Here is a 25007-nt window from a genome sequence, read left to right as displayed (position 1 = left end):
AGGCTAGAAGCAACACCACTCAAGGAAAGAGCCAAAATTAATGATGACACAGCCCTTCTCCAAAGGTAATACAGGAACTTATTATCAAGCCATTTCACTTTTAGTGTGTGTGTTTGTACAGACAAATTGCATGAAGACTACAAAGTTAAGTATTGTAACAATTTAAGTATTGCAACATGCAGATAATTTGCTTTCAGTTTGTTATATGCTTTAAGAGTGGTAGCAAAATATTTAGCTGCCTTCTCTGTCATGTAAGGTGTAGTATCTGCTAATAGTTCTGTGATTGTAGGTTGTTTTAAACAGTTTTTTATACAGTGGTACCTCGGGTTACATACGCTTCAGGTTACAGACTCCGCTAACCCAGAAATAGTACCTTGGGTTAAGAACTTTGCTTCAGGACGAGAACAGAAATCGCGTGGCAGCAGCGGGAGGCCCCATTAGCTAAAGTGGTACCTCAGGTTAAGAACAGTTTCAGGTTAAGAACGGACCTCCAGAAAGAATTAAGTTCTTAACCCAAGGTACCACTGTATTGTGTTTTAATGTTGTAACCCCCCAGGACCTTAAGAGTGAAGGGCAGGTGAACAAAAACAACAATATAAAATTAATATAAGCAATGGACAAGTAAGTGCTTCACGTAAGCCACTGTGAAATTTGCACGAAAAAATATGTGAAAGAGAATTTCCATCTCCTCAGACCCACATGGACACTGAAATTCTGCCATACAGCCCATCGATAGGGCCTTAAATCAAAGTGGAAGGGCATTAAACAATACAGCCAACTTCAACAAGCCCTAACACAAAAGAGAGATTTGCAATGAGGAATAAGGCTATTTCAGCTACAAACCAAGAGTAAAGTCCAACCACTGCCAGTGAGGAAATCAATTAAGCAAAAGCAATGAAGTCAAAAGAAATGCAAATAGATACAAGTTGTTGGTTTCTGCAGTTTTGTAGTGTTTTCTGTTACAGACACCCGTAAATCTGAGGTTTGTTTTTAAAGCAAGTTTCTAGACCTTGTGACCATGGAAATGCATTGTGGGGGCGGAAACGGGGAAGGCAGGAACAAGCAGGAACCTCAGTCTCAAACTCCTTGGTTCACACATGGAGTTTAAGGTCATTCACTGTTCTGGGAAAATCCCTGCTTCAGACAGCCCTCAGCTATGAGGATCAGAGCTGTTGGACTCAAGTGAATCATCGGTGGGAGACAGTTCTGTGAGTTGTCCTCCCACTAAGGCCTATTGCACTCGTCGTTGGTCTTGAGACAAAAACGCCATGCTTCTCCAAGAACTGAATAATTAGGTTTAAACTAAAGACTGCAACAAAGTGACGCAGCAAATGATGGGATCTCATCTCCCGGTCTCCAGTGTTGATGGTGCCTTTTCTGTAACATTTGAAGGTGTCTGAAAACATGAAGCAGGGAACTTGAGCCAAGGTCTTCTTTTTCCATATACTTCAAATGTTGCTAAAGAAGAGCTTAGTCAGCTAATTAAGGAATATTTGGGCAATTAGGGATGTGAGTGGCGCTGTGGTCAAAACCGCTGAGCCTCTTGGGCAGACATAGGCAAACTCGGCCCTCCAGATGTCTTGGGACTACAACTCCTATCATCCCTGACCACTGGTCCTGTTAGCTAGGGATGATGGGAGTTGTAGTCCCAAAACATCTGAAGGGCTGAGTTTGCCTATGCCTGCTCTTGGGCTTGCTGATAAAAAGGTCGGCAGTTCGAATCACTGCAACAGAGTGAGCTCCCGTTGCTCTGTCCCAGCTCTTCCCAACCTAGCAGTTTGAAAGCACACTAGTGCAAGTAGATAAATAAGTACTGCTGCAGCGGCGTTTCCATGTGCTCTGGCACTTGTCAGTGTCCCGTTGTGTCAGAAGCGGTTTAGTCATGCTGGCCACGACCTGGAAAGCTGCCTGTGGACAAAAGCCAGCTCCCTCGGCCTGAAAGTGAGATGAGTGCCGCAACCCGTCACCTTTGACTGGACTTAACTGTCCAGGGGTCCTTTACCTTTATTTGAGCAATTTTCCCAAGTGAGAGGCCATAGCTCAGTGCTGCAGCGCATGCTCAGCAAAAGTTACAGGGCTCTCCCCTTAGCGTTTCTTGGGCAACAAGGGGGAAAAAGACATCCCTCTCTGCTTCAGAGCTGCAGAAGTCGCAGCCGGTCAAAAGCAGCCAATACCGTGCTTGGTGGCGCAATTGTCTGACTCGTTAAAACATGTTTCTTAATATATCACTGCAAACAGCACTGTGCCCGTTGGACTGGATCCCTACTCACTGTTGGGCTCAATAAAAAGTGTTGCTTTTGACCTTAACAGTTTGAGAACAAGTTATCTGAAATTCTACTATATTTTTATTATTGTTTTAATCTTAACTGTCCATTGCAATGAATGCCCAATTCCAAACCTCAATACAGGTGGATTTGGGGGATAAAAGGGAGTGAGAGGCAATTTACAACATAAGCTACCACCTTTGGTATCTTCTTTTTAAATTCTCATTCTATCAACTCAGAAGAACAAAAAAACAAAAGGAGTTCTTAGCACACAACCCCAATCAATCAACTAAAGCATTCATTGGTTTATCTTCCAAATAAAATTTTAACTGTTTTATTTAAAGTGTTAACTGCCTTGGTAGTAGTAGGAGAGGACACAGTGTGCTGTTATCTTTTAAAGGGATTGTGGGTTTTTTAAAAAGCTAAGCAACATCAGAAACAACTGGAAAGGATTTCCAAAGAAAGAGACTTCAGAATCAAACAGCTGAGGGTTCTGTAAATTCTTTATTGTACATCAATTAAACAAAAAAAAGAAAAATTCCCTTTTGCACAGCAACTGCTTAGGGCCCAGCCTGAGCACTATGCAAGATGCCGTGTACATAATCCACTAATTGCAATATCAGGACCAAAAAACCCCCAAGTGACTGGAATTCAAGACCAGTTCTGCTGCACCTGTTGAAACCAAGCTGCCATTTGACAGGGGAAAGGGTCAGCCATACAAAAAAAGGCTGCCACTACAATCACTACAAGTTTGCCCTTTGCATTAACACCAAAACTTTGTGAGCTCTCTAGCCTAGCTCTTTTCTCAGCGAGAGATCCCCACAATTTGATGAATGGCTATTTGGATGCCTCTTTCCCCGAGTCATTCTGCTATATGCAGCGTGGGACCCCCTGTTGCTATTTCTCCCTCATTCAATGACTCGGCAATAATACAATGAAGCAGAGGCAGAGGTGAACAATCGTTGAATGTTGCCGGTAGATGACGTATTGTGCCTCAGAGGCTCCACAGCATGCCCACGGCCCTGCAGATGCCCACATCGTGGTAATTGAAGTAGCAGAGGCCAGCAAAGGTGAGCGCTGAGAGCATGTAGAGGCCAGTGTTGGCCAGTTTAATAGATGTCTCTCCATGGACGTAGTCAGTTACTATTTGCCCAAGGCCCCTAACAAGGAAGAAGAAGAAAAAGATAAAAATGAAGACGATTCAACCCAACATAGTTTCAAATGTTTTCTAGGGCATTTTCCATAGGGATTGGCTGATCCCCAAAGCAACATCCCTTTTGGTCATTTGACACACCCCTTAGAGGGGTGCTGGCGGCCTTCATCAAAGATCAACCCCTTTCCATTTCCGCAAAAAAACATTATTTGCCTTCTTAATTGGACAGTTATCATTGCTGAGATCAGGTGTGAAATGTATCAGTGGGAAAGATAAAAGCTCAAAATCTAACCTTGATGGAACTGAGGACCACAACTGCTTTCACGAATTATCCAGATAGCATTATTAAGCAAGTCAGAAGGAGCATAGGTTGTGCTGAATGACTGATTGTATTACAGAAGCAGAAAGGTATTTTATGAACATCGCATTTAACCAATCACTATGCAACAAGCCTATGGAGGAGTGCCAAGGAGTATTACAGCAGCTCTTGCAGACATGTTGCCTATGGGCACAACAAACAGCACTGTCAGCAAAAAGTACAGCAGAACACAGCCCTGGCACCTTTAATCAGCTGCCAAGAATTCATAAGCCAGGCATTCCAAGACTGCAGTATTATTTCAGGAATTACCAATTCAGCAGAAGGTTAAGGTTGGTATCACTGATCTTGGATGCCTTTAAGAAGGGGATTAGACAAACCCACACAGAATACAGCCTCCGGTATAATAAATATGTCTATGAATGCCAGCTCTTGGGGGTTATGAGTGTGCTGTTGCGCTTATAGGCTTTTCAGCAGCATCTGGTTAGCTGCTATGGAAACTGAATGCTGGACTAGGTAGTGGGGTAGAAGAGCTGAAAATAATGCCAATATATTTCACATCTGGCACCCAACGCATCCCTTTGTTTTCAGATACTACATGCGTAGACGAGTTAAAAAAAAATAAGATGCCTAGGACACAATACAAAGCCTCCTAATGTATATTTTGTTCTGGGAGGATTAGTTTGGTCAGAATCGAGTTTACACTTCCAGAGTTAATGCTAAATACAGTGGTACCTCGGGTTACATACGCTTCAGGTTAGAGACTCTGCTAACCCAGAAATAGTACCTCGGGTTAAGAACTTTGCTTCTGGATGAGAACAGAAATTGTGTGGTGGTGGCACGGCAGCAGGAGGAGGCCCCATTAGCTAAAGTGGTGCTTCAGGTTAAGAACAGTTTCAGGTTAAGAACAGACCTCTAGAACGAATTAAGTTCTTAACCTGAGGTACCACTGTACATTGCTTCTGGTCAATGAGCCACCACAGCCACTAGAGAGCCATGAAAAACTGTGTACCGGGCTTTTTCGACTCATCTACGCATGTAGAATCTGAAAACAAAGGGGAGCGCAGTCAAAGTGCAGAGAGTGCTGAGCTTGAGATAAACACCGACAAGAGTTTTTAACAAGAAAACAAAAAAGCTCCTCCTCCACAGTAACAGGTTCCATTACCAGCAACCCGTTCCAGAATTCAGGTGCCTTATCTTGCAAGAGACGAACAGCCACCCTCACTCTCAAGGTCTTCCTCTGATGTATCCTGTGTATCAAGTGTCTATGGTATGTTTTCTTCTCTGAGTAAAATTTTTGCTCTGTAATGAACATACCTTAAATCTGTTGAGCTACTGTATGAACGGCTTTTTGTTTAGTCTTTTATGGGTCCCTCCCTTTCCTGTTTCTCCTCTTTATATTACATAAACGTTCTATAATCAATCTATAATGTTTGTAATCTTGTAAACTCTTAAGAGCTTTTTGTTGTTGTTGCAAATTTCTAATAAACATTTAAAAAACAAACAGTCAGTTTGCCGATTAACTAGTTGGCTTCTGGGTGCAGTTCAAAATGCTGATGTTGACCTACAAAGACATAATGCGATACCTGACGGACCTCCTGTCTCAATAGGAATCTGCCTGGATGAAGACATATCAAAGGACCACTTCCAGGTGGCCTTCTGAAATTAAGGAGGTTTACTATTAAAGCAAGGCTTTTCCACTGCTGGCTCCCCACCTGTGAAATGCCCTCCCCAGAAAAGTGTGTGTAGTCTCTGCTCTTCTCTCCCTCTGATGGCAAATAATTTTTTTGGGTTGTGGGGGGAGAGGGGAGGACCTTTGGGAGATAATAGCTGCCTCTGCTGTACTGCTGGCTGGGGATGGCCATTTCTAAGAAACTGTTATTCTTACATTGTTTCACTGGCAAGTTACATATTTTCAGGACCAAACTGGGTCTCTGAAGTTCCACACTGCCCTCTAGCGTTAAGTCAAACAACAGACATGGATAAACCTCTGGCATATTCCTGGGAATGCTTGTAAACTGTAATTGTAAAATGCTTCTAAAGGCTTGTAAAAAGCCCAGGAAGGGAGAGTAAATTTCTAGGACAGCATGTGGAAAAGGCAGAGAGCAAAAGTGAGAAGCCGTAAGAATTGACTAAAAGCTTCTGCCTCCAGCGGTGGTCAGCCAGGTGCTCCTGGGAAGCCTACAAGCAGAGCATGGGGAAAGATCATAGAACTGGAAGGGGCCATGAGGGTCATCTAGTCCAACCCCCCTGCAAATGCAGGAATCTTTCGTCCAACGTGGGGCTTGAACACTTCTTGCTTGCTTGTCCAGCATCTGGCATTCAGAGGCTGGACCAATCCCAATGCAACAAATTTAAAACAATTTTACTGAAAAGTAGGTTCAAACGTTGCAAGGCTGGGGGACCTGGTGCCTCCGGATGCTCTTGGGACTACAACTCCCATTATCCCTGACCAATGGCCTTGCTGACTGGGACTGATGGGAGCCCAACAAGATCTGCAGAGCGGCAGACTCCCCATGCCAGAAATAAAGCACAGAGGTCCCTGCGCATCTCTATGGAAGAGGCAGCTCCCTCGGTTACAGCAACCCCTGCTATTGTTTACAGACTCATCTTTAGCTGAGCAATGTGGCAAGCCAAGAATCTCCCCCAACCCTTTCACACTCTATTTATTTCTTGTTTATTTATTAAATTTGTATACCACCCTTCATCTGAAGATCACAGGGAGGTTCGCAAGATAAAAATACACAACAAAACAAAAAGAAGGCAATACTGTAATCCCTCTCCTACAAACATATTTAAAAGGGCCATAGAATATTATCAGCCAAAGGCTATTGAGAAACATTTTTGCCTGGAGTCAAAAGAGATGTGACAAAGGCTCCCAGGTGAGAGCATTCCACAAATGGGGAGCCACTACAGAAAAGGCCCATTCTCATGTTGCCACCCTCAGAACCTCTCCTGAAGGAGGCACATGAAGAAGGGCCTCAGAGGATAATCTCAGAGTCCTGATCAGTTCATATGAGGAGAGGCAGTCCTTGAGATATTGCATTCCTGAGCCGTTTAAGGCTTTATAGGTCAAAACCAGAACTGTGAATTGGGCTGGGAAACTAACTGGCAGCCAGTGCAGTCAGGCCAGGTTTGGTGTTATACACTCAAACCATCTTGCCCAGTGAGCTGCCTGGTTACTGAATTCTGCACCAGCAGAGTTTCTGAACTGCCTTCAGAGGCAGCCCTGTGTAGAACGTCTTACAGTAATCTAACCTAGAGGTAACCTAGAACATAAACGACAGAAGTTAGGTTATCCCTGACCAGATAGGGCTGCGGCTGGGCCACCAGCTGAAGCTGGTTGAAGGTGGCACTTCATGCCAATGAGGCCACCTGAGCCTCTCATGAACTTGCTACCATGCTTGAAAGATGTCCAGATCTCAGAAGGAATGATGGGATGAAGCAAGTTCCAGGGCTACAGAGTCAAAACAGCACAGAGAAACCAGCCTCTGGACCCCACTGCAATCCAGGGTTCTGAACTGAGCAGGAGAGGCAGCAGGAATTAATCCCGGTTGGGTTGCTTCCCTCCTTACTCACCAGTGACCGTGGAGTGTGAGAGTGGCAGCCAGCGAGTAGTCCATGGCTGGTCCAGGATACAGGTAAGCTGCAGGCAGGAGCCCAAGCAGGAGGACACTGACTGCTCGCTCACCTGTCCAGTGCAGAGAGGCAGCCTTGGAACCAGCTACAGGGAGAAAAGAAGCACTGTTAATAATCTCCAGGAACAGCTGCTTGAGAGCTGGGAATGAATAAAGGGTACCTTTAATGATTCAGCATTTGTCAACAAATCAATGCAAGCTAGTTGGGTTTATAGGTCTCCCCCATTCCCCGAAGGGTTCCTGAAATTCAACAACAGTTGGCTTCTTCATGCCAACGATCATATCAGTTGAGCCTCCAAAGAGGAAATGGTAACTGATTAATGTTGGCAGAACTGAAGTATTGTCCCAGATCTGAGGTCAAACAGATGGCAAGGAAAAGGAGGTAACCAGGCCACATAACCCCAGAAAAAAGCACAAAAAACCTTGCCTCCGACAGGACTCTTACAAAAAATATGGAATTTTTTCATTGATTCCCAGCATCAATCACACATGGAGGCAGTTTGCTACCAATGTTACACTGATTTGGGTGGAAGGGTAAAGACTTTTTTGTCTTCTCTTCCGGCCCTTCAAGATGCGTAGAAATCGTATATTTTAATATATTCATCTGATTATTTGTATGCCACTTTTACACACAATTGTGCCCAAAGTGGCTCACAAGGTAGAAGAATATAAACAACAATTTGATGGCACAAAAGAACCTTTCTCCCAGCCTCCCACAACCAAATCAGGAGCCCAAACATCATTTATGCAGATTTGCTTATCAATCATTTGCATGCATTATTCTGAACTGAACAGTGGATATTTGCATACCTTCTTTTTTGTGGAGATGTAGCAAGTTGGTGGCAGAAGTAAATCTACAGGTGACAGAGGGATGGTTGAGTGTGTCTTGGAAGAAGAATATGACTGGAGCTGAGAAAGGAGGGGCAGGTAGTCTTGGGAGAGGGGAGTACATAAGCCTGACCCCCTGAATATTGAAGCTTTTGCACACACAACCTGGGTGCACCCAAGCATATCTCCACGGCCACAAGGACTAGAAACTTGCTTTTAAAAAACCTGGTACGGCAAGAGACGAAATTTCCAAAAATCCAAGTTGTGAGCCAGAACACCAGATTCTATTTAAAATTCTGCATACAAACTGCAGGAACTCAGCAGATGCAACAGACAACACAACTAGTGCCACAACTACTATATATGGACTAGAAAAGAACTATTACACACCAGGGAAAACACCAGCTTCATTCAAGACTAACTGTGGAGAGGATCATCCACTGTGAAAAGTTGAATTGGCACATGTCAAAAGCAAGAGTGCTTAATTACAAAGGCAGATGGTCGAAGATACGGCACAAGTGTATTTTTCCATCACACCTACATCTTTAAAGCACAAGTTTTGACTCTGAGAGTATTAACAAACATCTGCAGGTTGCGCTAAGGTGCTAAGTTTTCAAGGAGAGTTGTAAGTGGACAACTGTTCTGCTTTCATCCATCCTTGCTGGATTACTTTTAAGGAACCTATTTCAAGATATATTACATGAAAGTAGTTACACAACAACACAGACTCCGAAATGGCTTACTTTTATGCAATGCATTTGGGACAGGAGCACTAGTCAGTGCTAAAAAACCTCTAGAAGAGAACACCTTTGAGTGAAACAGCTTAGATCTAGTTACCACGCGCTCTACACCACATGGGGCCTCAGCCAGCCTCTAAAAAAACTGCACCCAAATGCATTCTTAATTGTAGGCTCGTCTACTGCAAGGCTGTTGTGTAGTTCCCATGAATTCCAACAGACTAGGAAACTAAACATCCAATTAGTTGTCCTATTTAAAACAGGCCAGAGGCAGCAAAGTACATAATTGTCTATGTACCGTTATGGAACAGAAGGAGGTTGCATGGCAAGCAGGAGAGCAAAATAGTGTTTCTTCCTCAACCCAAGAGAACAGATTCCTGTTTTGCAGATGATCACGACTGTCCATTATATGAGCAGCCTGAGACTCCACTACATTCAAGGATGCAATTCAATGTCCCAAGATTGTTCACCACATCATTCAAGTTCAGAATAAAAGGATGCAAATAAAGCAAACTGCATAAAATGAGTGCACATCTTCTGTACCGGGATGTAAACACACAGCTTTGCAACATATACATTTCTGAAAAAATAAATAAATTGGGAAAGTAGGAGAGAGAAAAACAGCAGGCATTGTTTGGGTGCAAGCCTGAAGTGTGTAGGATGGAACCAGCATGGTTCAGGCAGGAGACAAAGGAATGCTGAGAACTGAAATTCCACCAAGTTGACCTCTCTTCCCAACTTTCTGGCTTTTCAGACACTCCCAGCACACTCCCAGGTACTCCTCTGCAACCATAAAGTCTAGAAGCTTTAGCTCCGTAACTTAAAGGAATCGGGTTTTTCATAATTATTAATCTAAAACTTATTTTTATAATCCTAGGATCTTCCCCAAGCCTTCTGGGAAGAGTGAAATAAATTCAAAAACAGTAATTTGTTACTGAAAGCACTGTCAATGACAATAATTTGTCATTAAAATGATTTCATTTACCACTTGCTGAACTACAGAAAGCAAATTCTTCCTAACTTGTCTCCAGCTTTAGCTTGCCAAGTTGAGGATGACTGTCATAACTACAGAGAGAGAAAACACACGAACTATTTTGCATGGCCACATGAAACAAAAGCACGGTAAAGGAATCCAAGAAAGACCTACCTAAACTCCTGGGGGATGTGTGGATTTTACATGTCAGAGGATGGCGCTTGTCAGTTGCAACACAAACAGCTGGTCTGGTGAAGACAATCTTGTTCAGGAGAACTGTGGGTAGAACAGGCAAATTTCACCCAAGGTGGAAGTGGACTTTAATCCTCAGACTTGAGTAAAGTGCTTATGCATGCAATAATAAGTACTAATGACGTGCTAATATTAAAAAAAAAAAGACTTTGGAAGGGAAGCTCTTAGGAACAAAGGAAACTGAAAAGAGATACAGCTCTTCCAGCCACTGAATGACAAGAAAATCCACTATGAGAATCTACAGACAGGTGATACAAGAAGTCAGTGTGGTATCAATATATAAGAATCCTCCAGATACCGCCTCACATGGCAACAAAAGGGGGTCCCAGGCCTCCCAGGTTGAAGTTATGAACATGCATGTGTGAAGCAGCCCATAAGTTAGTACAGATGGGATGCTGGATAACAGATGGACAAGATGTCCTCCAGATATGCTTCACTGGAATTTTGGATGCATTCCAAAATCATATTGTGCAAACCTACATTTCCATATATTGCACAAACAAAGAGGTATGGGTAGGTAGCAGTGTGAGCAAAAGAGAGAACAGTTAGGTCAATGCATGTCCCCTTTCAATGCTTTTATTTCTTTGCAAAGAAAGGTAAACTACCCTCTTCTCCACTCACATGCTAGCTCTTAGGTCACATGTTACAGGGCAGTGCATAATCTCAGAGGCTGCTGCACAACATCCCAAAGTGTACGTGACCAAGGGTTTGCGATGGCAGCGGCGATACCTAGCCTGGTTAATATTTTCTATGTCTCAGGGCAAACATGTATTGCAAGTTGATGACTTGCATGTGTTATTAGAACTGTGTGTGTGTGTGTAGATTTACAATTGGTAATTAAATGTTGCTCTTCCACATCTGAAAGAACAAGCTGCATTGTTCTGATCTGCACAAAATTGTGTCTGTCTTTCACACAAAACACATTTTAGTAAAAATGGATTTTACTAACATAGGAGAAATATCTGTCTCTATTCTAATTATTAAAACATGCTCCTTTCACCACCCCAACAAAATTCTTGAAGCAGAAAGGTGTGCAGAGTAAGTTGCTTGTGAGCAACAGCTGGAAGGTTAGCAGGTATAGAGTGAAGAGAAAGGAAAGGAAAATGCAGCTACCAAAGCAAATTAGTTTGACATTAGCAAATACCTAAGGACCACAATGATAAAGAAGCCTTTCCTAAGAAGGGAGCAAGAAAACCAGGTATCTCATATAAGGAACCCCAAAGCTTGCCTCTTGCTTCAAAAGAGAGTCACCTTCAAAAGGATAACGCTACAGCTCCATGCAACACAGCAAGCAGCAGACAAAAGTTGCAGCTAGGAAAGAAGACCTGAAAGGAAAAGCATCCCGGCCACAGGGACGAATACCACTGGGACAGCAGTGGAGGAGAAACAAGCAAGGAACCACCAGTACCAATATATATTATTTTGTCCAAAAATGGCTTTTTTTGGGGGGGGTGCTCAGTGGCAGAACCACTCGTGCCCTGCAATGCAAAAGCTCCCAGATGAAATCCTCTACAGCGTCTCGGAGTAGGACTGAGAAAAGACTCCTTTGCCTGAAACCCTGGAGAGCCTTTGCTGCCAGTCAGTGCAGACAACAGTGCGCTGGGCTACAGGTCTGACTCAGGACGAGGCAGTATCCTATGTCCCTCTACCTTATGGGGAAGGGCAAAGCACCCGCCTTGCAGGCAGAAGGTCCCAAGTTCACCCCTTCCATAGCGCCCCCTGGCAAGGCAGGGAAAGGACTCCCTGGTCTGATACCCTGGAAAGCCACCGCTGCCAGTCAGTGCAGACAGTACCGAGCTACGTCGACCAAAGGTCTGGACTCCGTATAAGGCGGATTCCTCCGTTCTCAAATGTCAGTTTAGACAGGGAGGAGAGACAAGGGCGAGTCCCTGCGAAGCAGAAGGCAAGTCAGGTCCGCCCCCCCCCGTCCCCCTCCGCTCACTCACCGACTCCCCCGCCGTGGGATCTGCCCAGCCCCGCCCGCAGCATCAGCAGCCCCGCCGCCATCTTGCACCGCTCGCCGTCCCCCTTCTGCCTAGTCGTGCCCTCCCGCTCTGAGAGAGGGAGGGATAGGGCCCAAGGGCACTCGCTGCCCCGGAACCGGAAGCATGACGTTGCGCTTCCGGTCGAAGAGGCGCCGCTTCCGGTCGACCCCTTGAGCGCGTGGGTGTGGGGAGAGTGGTCCTCGCCTTTGCCTTCGTCCTTCTTACGAGGGGGGGTTTTCGTAGCACCTCGGTTCGGGGAGGCCGCGGGGCAGAGGCTCCGCCATGGAGGACCCGGAGCGGGAGGCCGATGTCTCGGAGCTGCAGCGCCTGGTGGCCGTCGAGGAGCAGCGCGCCCGCCTCGCCGCTCAGGTACATGCCGCGAGATACGTGTGCGTGCGTGCGTGTGTGCATGGAGGTACAACAACCCTGCGAAATAGGTTGAAATAGGAGGAGTGGCTGGCTGAGTGGGGCGGGGGCTTGAACCTGGCCTCTTCTCCATGGAACACCCCGCCCAGAGCAACCGTGTTACGAACTTTTTTGTCTCGTCTGAATCCACATGCGTGTCCACGACTCAGACCTAATTGTAATTCCCTCTCCTCTCTCCCCTCATAACTGCGAGTCTGACAGATCCCTAATAGCACGCCCCTTTACCCCACCCCGCTCCTTTGTAAGGCCCTTTCTGAGCTCTTCTCCCCTGGGAAAGCTTCCGGGATCTTCACACCAGTGTGGCACCATAGGTGTGACTCATAACTTTGCACGGTAGCATTTGCCTTGCAGCCATACAAAAGCCAGAGGTTTCTGCACACACCCCTTTCTATCCAGGCAAGTGAAAGACATTGCCCCAGTTCAAGGACACCTTATGGCCCAGGAAAGCACTTAAGTAGGGCCTTGTAGGGTCCAAAGGGCCAGAGAGAGTCCTGGAGAACCCTCAGTCTTGAGGTTCACCGTGCCTGTTCTCCAAACGTCACTTATTTACTATACCTGCTTCCATTAAGAGAATCCAGACTGGATCCACCCTCCTGTTAAGAAACCTGAGCTATAGTTTACTTTACAGTATTGTTCTGCCTAGAAGGCTTTTCAGGTGGCTGGGCTTTCTGAAATGGCTGCACCTGCCAGCCTTCTGCCCCTTCTTATACCTTAAACCTCCTCCCCAGAATTCATTTAGGACCTTTGATTGTCTATTTTGCCCTGACAGTCACCCCAAGAAGCTGGACATGGCACTTTCTCATGGGGGGGGGGTCTGCTAGAATTGCAACCCCTTCTCACAAATACTACTTCTGAGGCATGCGAGATTGGGAAGCATCATTAAATTCAGTGGGATTAGCTTCTGAGTAGATAGGCATAGGATTGGGCTGTTGGCACATAGCCTCATGCTGCACCACTGTGGCAAGGTCAAAGACAATTCCTCCCAGATGTGTGTTTGGGGTGGGGATTGATCTCCTACAGCTTCGCTTCAGCTCTGCTGTGAGAAATGGAGGAGTGGTTTTTTTAAATGCCCAGATGCTTCTAAATGGCCAGTTCCAGGCTTCTCCACCAGAGATCTGTTTCTCACACCAAAAGTTCCCAAGAATGTAGGAAGCTATATTATACCAAGTTAGACTATTTGTCTATCTAGCCCTGTATTGTCCACTCAGATTGGCAGCAGCTCTCCAGGGCCTTACCTCTTCTTTTCCACTGGAAAATAGCCAGGGATTGAACACGGGACATTTTCCATAGCGCATAAGCTTTACCACTGACCCATACTTGAGAAATGATAAACAGAGCTTTGAAGAGTATGCATATCCATTATTATTACAGTGGTACCTTGGTTCTCGAACTTAATCCATTAGACTCCCGAAATGGTTCGAAAACCAAGGCGCGGCTCCCAATTGGCTGCAGGAGCTTCCTGCACTCAATCGGAAACAACGGAAGCTGCTTCAGACGTTCAGCTTCCGAAAAATGTTTCCAAACCGGAACACTCACTTCCAGGTTTGCAGCATTTGGGAGCCAAGCCGTTCAAGTACCAAGGCACCACTGTGTTATTATAATTATTATTGGGGTGTGTGGGACTCATTGAACCTTGGTTGCTGTGATTTCTGTAACTTTGAGGTATGGGTGTCGTTGTCCTCAGTATTACTAGCTACACGTGTACATGCTGTATGGATGTCTATGTGGGAAATGTGGTTTTCAGGCACAGATCACTCCTCCTGGAATGTATTTCTCAAATTTGGGGGTGTTTCAGATGTCCTGGTTTTTTGAATATGTGTTAAAGCTTCACTTACTTTACCCACTAAACCCAAATTTTTGGAGGGGTGGGTTTTTTTAGATGGGCAAGACAAGGGCCTATGCCACACATCACCCAAACAGCCAGATTCACTTTCTGAGGGTGTGAGTCTCCCCTGTAGCTATGTTGTGCCATCAAAAGCTCAACAAGACTGCAGGGATATCTGCTACATGCACACCAAGCTGGAGAGGGAAATGGGGCCTCTTCGCAGAGGGCAGTGGAAACTTGCCATGTTGAAAGTTGTGAGTGGAATTGAAAGAGGCTGGTCCTAATGGGGAGTGCTGTTAATACTTGTATCCGTTCTCATCTCTCTCTGCCACTCCCTACTCCAGGTTCACAACTTTATGGAGGTCTGCTGGGAAAAATGTGTTGACAAGCCAGGTTCCAAGCTGGACTCCAGAACAGAAACTTGCCTCGCCAACTGCGTCAACCGCTTCATAGACACAACCCTGTCCATCACCAATCGCTTTGCACAGATAATACAGAAAGGAGGCCACTGACTACCGCATGGTGGAGGTCCCCTTTGGTCAACGGACTTAACAAGATCCAGGTCTTTCACTGGACCCCTACTCTGTCAGTTGTTCTACCTCAATGCAGCAATGCTTGAACAGCCATTTGTACGTGACTGTTCATGCCTAAGTGGCATTAGACTGGGTCACGTAGAACAAAATCTTTGCTCCTTTCAAGCTAATAAATCAAGACTTGTCTAAACAAATTGACTCTGTAGCAAAAACTTAACTGCTTTGCTTTCTTCCCAATGCAGGATAATAGGGATAACATGTACCCTCACACTAAATAGCATGCTCTTAAAATTCTCTCTCAAAGGTAGAAGTGTTTTCAGGAAATCTTAGGAAAAAATGGGGAGGGGGGAGCATTTGCAAACTCATTGCCGAAGGAGCTGTCTTTTGTTTCCCTATTTATTAGCCTCTTTGAGGGATCTTATAGCTCACATAGGCTCTCTTGTGTACCCTTTCTTCCTCCATTTGATAAGAGAACAGAAAGTTGCTTTATAACTCAAAACTAATTTGTACAGTAGTTACTGCTGCTGATAATGATTGCAGTCAAAATCCATTCAGCAATCCCATTCTCTTTTTTGGAGTTTATACTGCTTCAGTTCCATTCTATGAGCATGCCAATTTGTATTGCACATTTCTTAATAAATTACTATCTTCTAATGAACACCTGTGAACCTAGTCAGCATATTTTATCCCTGCAAAACACATGTTCTGCCATTTGAGGAAAGAGCTGCTTTCAAACAGAGCTTTCTAGATCTGTGCCAGAGTGCTGACTGCAAGTTCTGCAAATGTAACATAGGGTTTCCTGGCTTGCACTTAAAGGCCAGTAACAGGTATAGATCCTTCACTCTGCCATCCTCCCTCCAGAAGTTGGAATTCCATTTATAGTGAGTGTGCTGTTGCTGTTCTTCAGATTTATTTTTGAAGCCCACCCCTTTCACAATGCCTTTCCGATCTAAGAGTGTCTCATCTCCCCCACCTCCAAAATCATCAGTGCATGTTTACAATGGTGTATAAAATCTTAAATGCTATTATAAAGACTCTTCATTTTGACTGCTGAGGGGTGAAACCAACATCGTTTGTTATTGCAGACCCTCTGAATTTATTCATGCTGATACCTTGCACATATTAAAAAAGTTGTTTTGTCAAAATAACTTGAGTTGCTTTGCTTTTTATAGCAACACATTAGAACTACTTTCAAAAAATAAGCTTTGTGCACTGGTACCACAACATAGGACAGAACCATGTGGCATTCTGTTCACTATTCCCCAGATATGGGGTGATGGCAGGCAATTGTATTTGTGCAGGGAGGCCGGGCGGAGGGAGAAAGATCAAGAGACTTATAAAAGAGTTCCAGCAGGATGTTACTGTGAGAAGATAAGATGTGACCATTAAGGATAAGGAAAGAGGGGAAAGGTCCAAAACCCTTTACTCTAACCAGCTTGTTAATCCTGTGTGCCTTGAGTTTACAATGGCCCACTTTAAGAAAAAGGAGGGAATGATGAATTACCTACACTACAAACTTAGTAGTTTTATAGGTACTGTAACAGTCATGGTTTCCCCAGAGGCGTGGTGGGAATTTCAGTGGGAAATTGGTGAGGATGCAAAGAAGCCACTAATGTATAGTCTCAGTCCTCCTTACAGGGTCTGGGTAAGAGGGAACCAATGTTTGGTTTATGGTGTAGACTCTACCTCTTGACAGCATAAGCTGCAGGGCAGAGGTAACTACTGCCAAGTTCTTTCTCCAGTGTGCATCTTTGCAGCCCCTAAGCTGTAGAATGAGCTAAGCCAGCCTTCCAGCAAACTACTGAAAGTCTTCTGCTGCCTCCTATCAATCATAGAAGGCATGTGGATCTGTAGGAGGGAGTTACATGAAAGCCAAGCCGTTACACCATAGTTACACCATGGATGGGACATCTCTGACCCTTCAGATGCTGCTGGTCTCCCATCAACCTGAGAAACCACTTCTCTTGTTAAGTAAGAACAGGAACACTCTCTCCATCTGCTCTGTCATTCCCTGACTGGTAGCGAGATATATTTTTTTCCAGCAAGAGCTGGCAAAACCAAAGGGCCGGCAGCTAGGACACATACCAGCAAAGCTGACAACCAGTTTACCAGAAGGAACAGGATATGGCATTACGCGTACTCTTGCAGGGGGTGGGATGCTTATAACCTCCATTTGACCAAAAAACAGCTAGCAGAGGCGGCTTACTTTAAATCTACCGTGGCTTGTTGTTTGGATAGTTGTCTCTGAACCCCAGTAGATCCTATTTGAACCTAGGACGGCCACATGCCCTGTGCTGGTCTCCACCTGGCCCTTTGGACCTGATGACACATCTTGTATGCCACCATCTGATCAACCTTGCAAATAAGATGGGTACATGCCAAACACAGGCTGGCAACCTGAGGAGGGTCTGATCTCCTTCATTGTTTATTGCAATTCAATGTTAGGTATTGGCCATCAAAAATAGATTTTAGGTTTTCAAAAAAGGCAAAGGGGACCCAAGGTCAGTTCCGTTCTATGCAGACTCCAATAGTAGCTCTTTTGTGAGTTACGTTTCTGTATTGTCACAAACTCAAGTTTGAACCTGGGCTGGACAAATGAGCCTTGGGCTGGGAGCTTCTCATTTCCTGACCAGTTTCTGACCTACATGAAACTGAAAGAAGCCCCCTGCAAGTAACTGAGGTTTGCGGCGTCTGGATCATAGAGCTGTTGCCCAGACTACATTTGTTCCAAGGGGGCAGCACTTGGAGACCAATCTCCCAGAACGTCAGTGCCCCTGCCCTGCCCTGTGTTGGTCCCTTTCCCCTAGTCCTCATCAGAACTGTCCTCTGAATTCTCATCAGCAGCCACTTTCCAGTTCTTCCTCTTACTGCGCTTCTCCTGCACCCTTTCAGCACACCGTTCTGAGAGAGACACGTGGCGTTTCCGTCTCTTTTTCTTTGGCTGCTTCTCCTGCTTTTTATCTGGCTCACTGTCCTCAGAACTGCTGGAGGGGCAGCTGCTGGCCTTGCTGGAGTCACTGTCTTTCCCTGAGGAAGAAGAGGGGGCTGCCTTTGCAGAGCTCTTCTTGGCCTTTTTGTGACGCTTCCGCTTTCGCTTGCCGGCGCCTCTCTCCGATGAGTCAGACTCCTGGGAAGAATCTGCCGCGGCACTTGGCTGCTCCTGTTTCTTCTTCTTCCGCTTCTTATGAGATTTCTTTTTCCGCTTCTTCTTGTGCGACTTTTTGGCTTTTTTCCTTTTGGGCAGCTCGAGGGAAGACTGCGTGCTGGGCTGAGACTTCCTTTTTCCGTTCACAGAGTTTTGTTCATCTTGCTCTCGGTCACTGCAACACAGCCAAGAGGACAAAAGTTTAAGGCATAATATTGAAGAATAATCAGCAATGTTCTAAAGTGGAGGTGGCTTAATCTTTTTCGCTCTAAGGATGCGTTTTCATCCTTGGTCAACCTTCCACAAGGGCTGTGTGCTGTGGGGTATGGTTACCCATGCATAGAACACAGTCTGGGATACAGAAGTCCATGCGTTTAAGACAAATTTCTGCAGGAGCTAAATTTCACCTGGAATAAGAGGTATAACACTGAAAATACACACCTTACTTGTTTTGTAATGGAAATAAGGAACCATCTCAGTTTGGACACAGTTTAGTTTTTGCATTTTATTTAAAATGAAAAGTTATACAAAAAATAAAACATGTCCACAAGGCTCATGCGCACACCATGTCTCCTTCTCTAGAACAGCCATAAGTCAATCTGCATCTGCTTTTAAAGTGGGAAGAAGACTCCAGCTCCCATCAAACCCAGTCTGCAGAGCTGATTTGTCAGGGATTATGGAAATTGGAGTCAAACAACACAGGTTCCCCACCACCACCGGTTTAAACTAACCAGAGTTCCTTGTTATATCCAAACTTGGGAGAACAAGCTCCGGACACATACTACGGTTTCATCCTGGCTTGTGTGAACAAACCAGACTTTAACCAGAGTTTTCTCAAGTTTGGATGTAATGTGAGTTCAGCTTAGTTTAGAAGCAGAGATTTCTTCTTCAATTTTTTAAATTAATTTTCACAAAATTATAAACAAACAAACCAACATAAATCATAACCTTATTAAGATTACACTTATTAACATTGGTAAGTGACTTCCTCGCTTCCCCTTGGTTGGGTTTCACTGCATATCCATTTAACGGTTTTCCAAATCATAGTTCTTATAAACTTAATCATTTAACATCATTCTATTTTTTTCTATTCAGAATTAAACATATTAATTCATCACTAGGATTATATAAAATCCTAGGCCGATCTAGTACTTGCAAGCTATTTCCAATTAATTTAACTTAACGTATTTAACTAAATAGTCATTAAATTTCAACCATTCTTTCTGATACTCCTCCACATTCTGGTCACGGAATTAGCAGCATAGATTTCTGAAATCCTCACTCCTGTGCTAGAGGGAAGGAAGGAGCATGTGCATTTGAGGTTTGTACAGGCAACATTGAGCCAGAGATTAGTGTGAAGGTCTAAAAAGGTCAAACATACTTTCCCACCCCCACCCTTTTTACAAGCAACCTTATTGGCTTTACCTGTCTGTATCGAATTCTTCTGGATACAGCTCTTTGTAGCCACTGTGGCCCCACCTGCAAGAGAACACCATGCTGTCTTAAGAGGTTCACAAACATACAAGCTATGCAACCACAGAGCAAAGCGACACAGGCAGCAAAAATCACATGATGCAACCTTTGTTGGACTGCACCACTTCTGGCTGCAGGCCATGGGATGGAGGGAACTGTACCCTTTAGTGCTGCAGTACCTCAATCTACAAATGTGCTTTGCAGATTCAAAAGAGAAGAGAAATTGTCACTGTAAGATATTCCTCCAACTTTAGGATTCCCCCAATTGGCGGAAGGCCTAAAATATGTCCTCTCTCATAACCTTGCCTCACCCCCGCCAAACAAAATCTAGAAAGCAAAATACCTTGGGGGCAGAGGTCTGTCACCTGAACTCATTTTTTTCTTGGGAAAGCACCACATGCACGAATGGACTTCTTATCAACGACATCGGTAAACATTCAGACCTGTCTGGCATGTTTGCTTCACATTCGTAGAGCTTCTTGTTCCAGTAGCGGGCATGCCGGAGGTCGTCTTCCATCTCTACTGACACAGGAGCCAAGTTCCTTGCCTTCCAATTGGCCTGCTGGGTCTCTTCATCAAACCCATCGCTACGCATCCGGCTGCTGCAGACAAAAGACAGCAGGCTTTGTACATTTCGAAAGGTAAAAAGGCAAGCCATGAAAAGAGACTAAAAAGAAGGTCATTCAGAAGGAGCTCCCCAAACAATATGGGATACCAAGTTCACCCCATTGGTCCATCTAATTCAGTATTGTCTACTTTGACTGGGAGCAGTTCTCTAAGGTTTCAGGCAGGGGACTTTTTTCCAGCACTACCTGGTGATGCCAGGGATTGAACCAGAGACAACCTGCATGCAAATCATGTATTCTATGGTATGCCCCTCAGTTTCTTAGCCTGGTTGCCCTATAAACACTTAGCCGAGTTTGGGTTTGTCAGGGTGCATTGAGAGAAATGTCCCACTAGTGCTAAGTTTCCCGGAGACAGTCCTGTAGTAAAGAAAGTGTCAGTTTGCATTTCTTGGTACAGAAAGTATTGATCTGACGTGTAGAGATCTTTCCTATTCTAATTAATTCAAGAGGGGTCTGGAAGCTTCTCTGTGTGATACAAACTGGTGCAAGCTAGAAGTTCTAGCTGGCAAATAAATTTCTATTCTGCCTAGAAACAAGCAGAAGGTTCATAATATTTGGATTATTCCTTCAGAGCTGAGAAGCTGGCTTAAACTGGTTCTGTTATCTCTTTATGTAAAGGTCATGCCGACTATAATAATAAGGCCAGAAGGCACCTGGGCTTCACTTTCTATCTCTCTTTCCTTCTGGTGTGGTGTTCTGTATATAGCATGCTTAGTGTTAAGGTTTTCATCTTATTATGTTTTGTACGTTTAAGTTAAGTCTGTTGCAACTCAATTTCTTATGGACGGTGCCAATCCTGAATGTATTGGATTTTTGACCATTATGCTCATTTGCCTTCAGTAGCAGTAAAGCTCTGCTGGATGAAATATTACCGTATTTTTCGCTCCATAAGACACACCTAGTTTTAGAGGAGAACAAGAAAAAAAATATTATCTCCCTCTCTGCTCAGCGCCTCTCCAGCAAAGCAGGAGGAGAAACGGAAGGGGCTCCGTTTCTCCTCCTGCTTCACTGAAGGGGCACTGCGCACAGAGGGAAAGCTGCGCAGCACCTCTCCAGCGAAGTGAGGAGAGCAAGAGGGATCGGTGCACACCAATCCCTCTTGCTCTCCTGGCTTCAGCGAAAGCAACACAGCCTGCATTCACTCCATAAGACGCACACACATTTCCCCTTACTTTTTAGGAGGGGAAAAGTGTGTCTTATAGAGCAAAAAATACAGTAATTGCTTCTGGTCTATTTTGGGGGGAATCCTGCAACATGTTTTAAGTTTTTACTCTGCTAACTATACATTAGAATCTGCTCTGGATCAATATGAGTAGAATTTTTGACAGAAAGATGGTACACTTTCTCCCTAATATGAAGTTCATAAACGATATTCCTTGGCAAGATAGCTCAGTTGGTTAGAGTGTGGTCTGATAACGCCAAGGTTGCAGGTTCGATCCCTGTATGAGACAGCTGCTCTTCATTCCAGGGGGTTGAATTAGATGATCCTCAGAGTCCCTTCCAACTCTACAATACTATGATTCTAAAACTGGCCAATTTATGCTAAGATAGAACTTCCCTGCTGTCCTTCCTTGGCACTAACTCCTTCAAGCACAGATGGGGAACCTGTGGCTCTCCAGATGTTGTTAGAGTCCATCTCCCACCAGTCCCAGGCAGCCAGGCCAATGGACAGGGACAATAGAAACGGTAATCCAACAACAATCTGAAAGGGGGCAGAAATATCCCATTCCTGCTTATAAAGCGAAGCCCCGTTCCTCCCTTCTCTATGGTTCTGCTGGGGTCAGGCTGCCGGACCTTTCCCTTCCTGCCATATCATCAGTTGGTGGGGGACAGGAAGGGGAGGGTGCAGATAAGCTTCTCCTGACTCCCAAACCTTGACTGAAACAAGCACAGACTTCTGATCAGGGTAAGGAGTCACAAAGTAGTTGGTGGTGGTGAAGGATTGCTGCAACAGATGCAGCACTGGCAACACTGCAAAGCAGAAACGTCACTTGTTGACACATGCAAGTCCCACCTGGAACAATCAGGAAGCAGTCTCTTTTCCTTGCCCCACTGAATGTCTTTGTTCTGCTTTTCCATTTCCCGAATTTTCCACATTTCCGACTCTTCTTGAATCTGAGGTACATAAAGAAATATATCAGTTTAAGAAAGTACCCACCAAATTGCTGCATTTCTACAGGAATGACCCCATTGGTAGGAGGAGGAACTACCAGCAATGCACCCCCCCACAAGGCTCTTATTGTCAGGTCAGAGGAGCAGTCTTGTACCCCAATGCCAGCTTTTTCTGTGTGTCCCCCCCCCCCCCCAGAAATACCCGGAGGGAAAAATGAGATAAAGCTGTGTCTGTTGTTGTTATTTAAATTTCTATACTGCCCTGTACCCACAGGTCTCACAGGACTAGCACAGTTTCTAGGGCTAGCATAGTTTAATTGCTGTTTTTAGTGGCACTTCAGGGACTGCGAAGCCTACATATCCTTTCTGAAGGCCATGGATCCTACTGAGAGTTGGAGCTCTAACATCAGTTGGACCAGGGCCACAGAAGCTGCTGCAGTGAAATGGAAGGGGAATCTGACACCAGCACTTCCTCCACCCTCAAAGATGGAGCTAGGCTATATCCTACATCCCAAGAGATGTTTTGGGCTACAAAACACACTTCTCAATACCTTGTTATGTGCATCAGTGTGACGGATGACATTTCGCAGGAGGACTTTCCCCAAGGGGACACGGGACATCCTTTAACCTTAAAAGCAGACAATAAATAAAACACAGTATAAGCAATAAACAACAAGTATATACCTTCTCAAAACTCTGAAAACCTCCTCAATGGCTGTTTATAACAGAGCCTTATCACAGACATGGTAACTGCTGATGCAGTTAAGAGTGAATGCAGGGAGGCTTTTTTCCCTTATGCAGAACCTTCTGTGGGCCTCATCCCAGTCATGGACCAGGTCAGAGGCAGAGATGAGCAAAGCAATGAATGTGACTGTCAATTTTGTACAAGAGGCTACATTTCACCCACATAAAATCCATGCATTTACAGTGAGGGGGGGAAAGTATTTGATCCCCTGCTTAATTTGCCCGTTTGCCCTCTGACGAAGAAATGACCAGTTCATAATTTTAATAGTATGTTTAGTGTAGCTGTGGGAGACAGAATAACAACAGGAACCACCCCCCCGGAAACCCAGAAGACAAAAGTCAGAGAGTGAAATAAGTATTTGATTCCCTATCAACCAGTCAGATGTCAGGCTACCTGGTATCTTCACTGTATATAATGAACTGATATTAGAAGAACCTGCTGTAAGGGAGAGGTCTTGCCTGTAATCCCAGCTTGTTACAGTACCTGTACAAAAGACACCTGTTGACAGAAGCAATCAATCCAGCAGATTCCAAATAAAGACATATTTCTCTTCCCTAAGAACTCCTTATACCAATGTAAATTCTCAAGCTCCCAGGAACCTACTTGTGTCAAACGCAACAGCTAGCAGTTTGGAGGTAGGGGGTGGAGAGAAGGGCGGCTATATATTTAGAATAAATTGTGCATTTGATAACAAAATGCAAATAAGAGCAAGGGTTATGAAGCTGGTTCTTTGAATCCACTGCATGACTTTTTTTTAGCAAGGGACCACTGGGGTTGACCATTCTCCTCACATGCTTTGGGAGCACTTCTGTCCTCTGAAATGCTCCTGAGTATTCCAGACAACTTGGTGCAAATCATTTACCCAATTCTAGAGTCATACCCATGAATCAGAAATGCAGAAAGAACAGCTCCCATTATCCTTGACCGCTGCCCAAGCTGAATAATAAGACTATTCAGGACAGAATAGTTTTATACACAGCACATAATTAAACCAGGAAATTTACTGCCTCGAGAGACACTATGGCCATCAACGTGGATAAAGAGGAACTGGACAAATTTATGAAGCATCAAAATACAAATAGTGCCTACCAGTCATGATGAATATATAGTGTATATGAATAGCAGCTGCTAGGATTCACAAGTGAGACAAGTGCTTTTACGGCTATATACTGCTTTCGGGCTTCCCAAGGCCCATTGGGTTGGTCATTCACTATGTGAACAGGATCCCCTTCTGTTCTTATGAATATTAAGAAGTTTTGGAGGCCCCGCCAGTTCCCCAACCCATGCCGAAAACAGCACCCAAGTTTCTTAACAGCTGTAGAGATTTTTCACCCATGATTTGCAACTACAAAAGAAATGGGCCATGATTATTTCAGATTAATGATTATTACAGATCAACTAACTAGCCCAAAGAAGGATCTGATCCTGAGGTCGTGCAGGGCGAAGCTGCTGCGATTTTCTTCCAAGTCGACGCTGCTTCCCCAGCTTTGCTAATGGGCGCTTGCAAGGCGGGCACGGCGCGCCGCCCAGCCCAGGCGTCATTCAACAGGCCCGGGTTCAAATTCCCGCTCAGGCAGCACGAAGCTCATACTGGGCCAGGCATCGTGTCCGAAGCTGGCCTACTTCACGGGGTTGTTGTGAGGACAAAATAGGATGAGCGGAGGGAGGGAGGGAGCCACGAATGTCCCCCCCCCCCGCCCCGAGAGACCTGGACAGGAATAGAATAGAGCAAGCATCCCCCTCACCTAGTTAGCGAGCCTTGCCAGCCCACGAGTCACAGCCGAGCACCCATTCACACGTTCCTTCACCACCCGTGTCCCGAGCTTTCCCTCCTAAGGAAACCGCTTATTTATTCCTTCCCTCCCCCCCCCCCGCTTCCTTCCGGGGACCTCGACCACGCAAGCGGCAGACTCCCGAGCTGATGATTCGTCAGGCCTCGGAACCCGGAAGGCGTGGGGCGAGAAGAGCCGGGGGAA

General features: G+C 45.0%; 3 protein-coding genes across 3 annotated transcripts in view; 1 reads left to right on the top strand and 2 right to left on the bottom strand.

Annotated features, from left to right (window-relative positions):
• BCO2 (beta-carotene oxygenase 2) overlaps positions 1–12275 on the bottom strand; it is a 71487-nt gene extending 59212 nt beyond the window's left edge. The window contains exons 1-2 of the mRNA XM_080983533.1: positions 12108–12275; positions 10084–10185 (exon numbers count right to left, since the gene is read on the bottom strand). Coding sequence (XP_080839659.1) covers positions 10084–10185; positions 12108–12168 — 163 coding nt within the window. The 5' untranslated portion in view covers positions 12169–12275. The remainder of the gene's footprint in view (positions 1–10083; positions 10186–12107) is intronic.
• A 17-nt stretch (positions 12276–12292) lies between these two features.
• Positions 12293–15124, top strand: TIMM8B (translocase of inner mitochondrial membrane 8 homolog B). Its single transcript, XM_080983746.1, has 2 exons — positions 12293–12515; positions 14742–15124. The coding sequence occupies exons 1-2, from the start codon at positions 12429–12431 to the stop codon at positions 14907–14909; spliced, it is 255 nt and encodes an 84-aa protein (XP_080839872.1). The 5' UTR covers positions 12293–12428; the 3' UTR covers positions 14910–15124.
• Positions 15125–17317: 2193 nt separating this feature from the next.
• NKAPD1 (NKAP domain containing 1) lies at positions 17318–24954 on the bottom strand. The gene is made up of 6 exons (XM_080983680.1): positions 24777–24954; positions 22838–22914; positions 22189–22289; positions 19992–20150; positions 19501–19554; positions 17318–18250 (listed from the first exon to the last, which is right to left on the bottom strand). Exons 2-6 carry the CDS (start codon positions 22904–22906, stop codon positions 17734–17736), a joined length of 900 nt encoding a protein of 299 aa, XP_080839806.1. The 5' UTR covers positions 22907–22914; positions 24777–24954; the 3' UTR covers positions 17318–17733.
• Positions 24955–25007: the final 53 nt, after the last annotated feature.

The sequence above is a fragment of the Podarcis pityusensis genome (genome assembly GCF_964106645.2).
Source record: "Podarcis pityusensis genome assembly, chromosome: 15".
Lineage (NCBI taxonomy): Eukaryota > Metazoa > Chordata > Lepidosauria > Squamata > Lacertidae > Podarcis > Podarcis pityusensis.
Note: the sequence above shows the minus strand (reverse complement) of the source record. Positions and strands in the feature narration are given on the sequence as shown.